Here is a 4,124-nt window from a genome sequence, read left to right as displayed (position 1 = left end):
TAAAAGTCATACCTATTTAAGGTAAATCACAATTATGGTTTACACTGTACTACAGACATCACCATCACCTTTCCTCTTTAATAAAGAGAGGGTTTAACTCTTTTTTAACTTACTTAACTAGTGCCACAGAAATTCAAGTCCTAGTAGCAACAAGTTAAACAAGGTTACAAAATAAGGCATTCTGCTCACATGTCATTAAAGTAACAGGCTGAGACAGTAAAGGGGACCTTTTCGTTTTTGTAATTTTATATAATCTAAAAATTATACAGAAGGCAGTCTTAACCCAAAAAATCCAATTAGCTGCTATCTTGCAGGGCAACAGAAAAACATACACAAAATCCTCAACTTTCAGGTGATTTTCTCCAACTGCCATAAAAAGGCCAATCTTACCTATTTAATAAAGCCCAAGAACAGAAATAAGGATGAAATGTCTTTGACTATACTATTCCTAAGCCTGTAGGTCACACACTAAATGATTTTTCAAATTATAGGTTAAATCTAATTTGACAAAATCCCTGTAGTGTTGTTTAAGGGAAAAAAAACAAGTGGCTTCAGAACACACCGGCACATCTACATTCACACACAGGCACACATCACCATGTGAAACTGTTCTCTTAAACACTGGTTCTCCAGGAAGAATCAAAATGTTTATCATCAAGCTGCAGCATGTGTATTAAGGGGCAGCAGTGAAACCTTTTTAGCACAAGGTAAGAATCTGAATGAACTTTTAAATGACCAGTACCTGAAACCAAAAATTTTACTAAAGATGAACTCTAAAACACAAATTTTTTGAAAATCTGGACTCAACTGCCTGTTGCACTTTTACATTAAGTGGTGCTTAAATAAACAAAAATAGAGCATAAATTCAGCACTCTACTCTCTAAAACATTGAAAGCAATGGTTATGTTATCAACAGGTAAAATGCACCTAATTTGGGTCTTTTGACACCTCTTGTTTTAAGTTTATTGTATGATAAAGTTCTTCACAGTTTAAAATATTGTGAAGAGATATATTTATGTATAACTATATTCACATAGATATTATGTACACATACTATGTATTTAATGTACCCATAATCTTTGAATATGTGTGTGCCAGAGGATACCCCACACATATGCAGGAACCCTGAATAGCAGATTGGTGTGGACTGAAATGATTTCTCAGAAAACAGTAGAAGTTAAAAAAAAAAGATAATTATTATGAATAATTATAACAAAAATTTTACTGTATTTACATAGTGCCTATCTCCCAAGAGGTAAAGATGCTTTACAGATGTTGGTTAGGATGTTGTCAGGTGGGCCTGGGGGAAGGATCGGCTCTCATTTCCACAAGCAGGGAGCCTCCCAGGACCGAGCACGCTCATGACGATGGGGGCACCCACAACGAAGTCTCCTCACTCGCAGGGCCTCAACCAGCAGATCAGAGTCCTGTGGTGAAATCAGGCTTCCATCTGACAGGAGGGGTAACTTCCACCACAGAGGGGTAACTTTAGGTCCTCAGATATTGTGATTACGCGTTACATTTATGTCACAGGGAGATCAATGGTTTTTGGTTTTGGCAGATGAGAAAGTCTAACATTCAGTGTGACTGTAATTCAGTGTAGCTTCTCCAGTTAAGTGCCGCACAGCTGACGGATCACTCGGGACGTGGTCAGCCTCCGGCCAGGGCTGAGGAAATGCGGCGGACGGCTTTGGCCGACTGCAGAGACGGCCTGCGGGCTGGTCGTCTCCGAGGTCTCCACCTCCACAGACGGCACGCACAGAGAAATAAGCGTTTCAGCACAAAATGTACAGTTAGCCTGGGTTGGTTCATGTCTAAATCAGCGAAGGCCTCAGGGGTGAACTTTAAAGGCCAGGAGCTCCTCAGAGTGCATGTTGTTTAAAGAGCGAAGATCTGGCAACTTTAGGAGAAGTTTTGTAAAAATAGAGGCCTCGTTTGGGTGGTTTTTCATTATTAAGGTCCTTAGCGCGCGGATGAGCGTTTCCTGCAAAGCCTCCACGGAGTTGACGTTTTCTATCCCTGATCGATCTGCAGAGACCAGGACAACTGCTGTAAACAGACTCATCTCTTCATCACTAAGTTGGAGGGCATTTAGCTTCTCACTAAATTCAAACATAGAGTTTAGCAGATCCCCTGCTCCCATTGAGTGTAAATCATCCACACTATACTTCTTTCCACTTAAAAAGGTGACAGTACGTTCCTTTGCATCAAACAATGACGCAAACCGTACCATTAAAACCTCAAAAGTCCCAGCCTTTAAAAGGTTGACCTGGTCATGCTGCGAGAGATCTCTGAACCCAGGAATGCGCTTTGCAAACTCCACCACTTCCTTCACTGCTGGGGTGAAGCTCATGGAAAATTCTTCCCAGATTTCATGCCCCGATTTATGAGGATCTACGTACGGAGACTTACTCATCGGACAAACCAGGTGCATTCTCCCGCCAGTGTTGCACAGGAAACCGTTCTTGTTCTCATTCTGAGAAAACCCATCCATGGAAACTCGATCACACACTCGCGGAGTATAAGCGCCGGGGAAGCTCCCGCAGTGCCCGCCCGCCACACAGACGCCGTGCCCGCCGGGGTAGTGCACGCCGCTCCGGCCCTTGTAGTGTCCGCCGAGATGCGGCGGGCTCTGGGTGCAAGGGAAGCGGCCGCGCGGCCCGCCCACACAGTGCTCGTGGTTCATGCTGTACTGCTCCAGGTTCTTAGGGAGCCGCTCTCGCGGCGGCGCCGAGGTCTCCGCTGAGCTTTCGCGCGGCTCCTGATTATACATGAAGGTGTCCTTGTGCGCTCTGGTTACCATGCCGATCACTTCCTCCTTCGCAAAATCGGAGGAGGGAGAAGAGCTTTTGCTGTTGTCTGGCTCCAGCTGGGGTTTGGGTCGCGGTTGTTCCTGGGCTGGCAAGGCGATCTGCTCATGGTGGTCTGCTAAAGGGTCACTGTGCAAACGACCACTGAGCTGGCTGTCCATCATGGTCCTCATGGCACTCTGCATCTCGATCAGCATGCGCTGCTTTTCACGCTTAGGAATTCGCCCAAACCGAACAGCATCTCTTGACATTCCAACAGACAGACACTTTTTGAAGCGACACTGCTGGCATCTGTTCCTATTCATTCTCATTATAGAGCAGTTTTCATTCTTCAGGCACTTCTTGTACTGAATGTTTTGCTGAATGCTTCTCCGGAAAAAACCCTTACAGCCTTCACAAGCATGAACGCCGTAGTGGAATCCTGAGGCCACGTCCCCGCAGACTTTACACAGGAGAACCATGCCACTGAATTTTGTGACTCCACTGTGACTCTTTGTCAGCCCAGGGGCGCTCGATTTGCTGGTTTTCATAGAACAATCTATTCGATCGTTCTTCAGGATGCCTTCAATATTGGAGAGATCACCATTTTTGGGGTTCCCATTGCTATCAGAGTTAGTGCTGTTTGGAGAAGACGGGACAGAGGAGGAGGTGGACTGGAAACTATTCTCGGAGCCCTCACTGTGACAAGAGGCAGGGCTGGACGCTGAGCTGGAAGAACTGATGTAGGCAATCACACCTCCCGCATTCACCTCCATGGTGCCCTCGGGGAGGCCCGAGGCCGCCCGTCCGCAGAGCGGGCAGCGCCCCCGCCGCTACCTCAGCGTCGCGCCGCCCCGGGCCGCCGCCGGCGGTGGTCGCGGGGCGCCCTCATAGGCGGGGCGCGCGGGGGCCCGCAGCCGGGCCCCGGGGCCGGAAAGCGGACTCGGGGAGAGCGCGCGGCAGCGGGCGGCGCTCCTCGCGGGCCCCGACAACCCATCCCACAACTTTTGATATGTTGAACTTTTAATATTTTCAATTCAAAACAGTTTTCTAAATTCAATTTTCATTTCCTCTTTGACAAATGTCATTTATAAATGTTTACTCATTTTTAAACATATGGGAGTTTTAAAAATCCTTTTCTTATTGACTTCTAGCTTAAACCCACTATGGTTAAGAAAATGTACCCTTATAATTTAAAGCATTTGCATTTAATTGAGGGCAGCTTTCTAACCCAGGATGTAATCAATTTTTACAAAACTTTCGTGTGTACTCAAAGTAATGGGTGGTCTGCAGTTGTGCAGTACAAAGTTCCATAGAAGTCAATTATGTCAAGTT

The 4,124-nt window shown here is 46.1% G+C and overlaps 1 protein-coding gene across 1 annotated transcript; it reads right to left on the bottom strand.

Annotated features, from left to right (window-relative positions):
* Nucleotides 1–1,204: 1,204 nt before the first annotated feature.
* LOC139037202 (nuclear receptor subfamily 1 group D member 2) lies at nt 1,205–3,776 on the bottom strand. Its single transcript, XM_070473662.1, has one exon. The coding sequence runs from the start codon at nt 3,563–3,565 to the stop codon at nt 1,832–1,834; it is 1,734 nt and encodes a 577-aa protein (XP_070329763.1). The 5' UTR covers nt 3,566–3,776; the 3' UTR covers nt 1,205–1,831.
* Nucleotides 3,777–4,124: the final 348 nt, after the last annotated feature.

The sequence above is a fragment of the Odocoileus virginianus genome, chromosome 10, assembly GCF_023699985.2.
Source record: "Odocoileus virginianus isolate 20LAN1187 ecotype Illinois chromosome 10, Ovbor_1.2, whole genome shotgun sequence".
Lineage (NCBI taxonomy): Eukaryota > Metazoa > Chordata > Mammalia > Artiodactyla > Cervidae > Odocoileus > Odocoileus virginianus.
Note: the sequence above shows the minus strand (reverse complement) of the source record. Positions and strands in the feature narration are given on the sequence as shown.

Bases quoted from the DNA above. Each gene is read 5' to 3' on its own strand.
- LOC139037202 (XM_070473662.1), bottom strand. From the start codon at position 3,565: ATGGAGGTGAATGCGGGAGGTGTGATTGCCTACATCAGTTCTTCCAGC.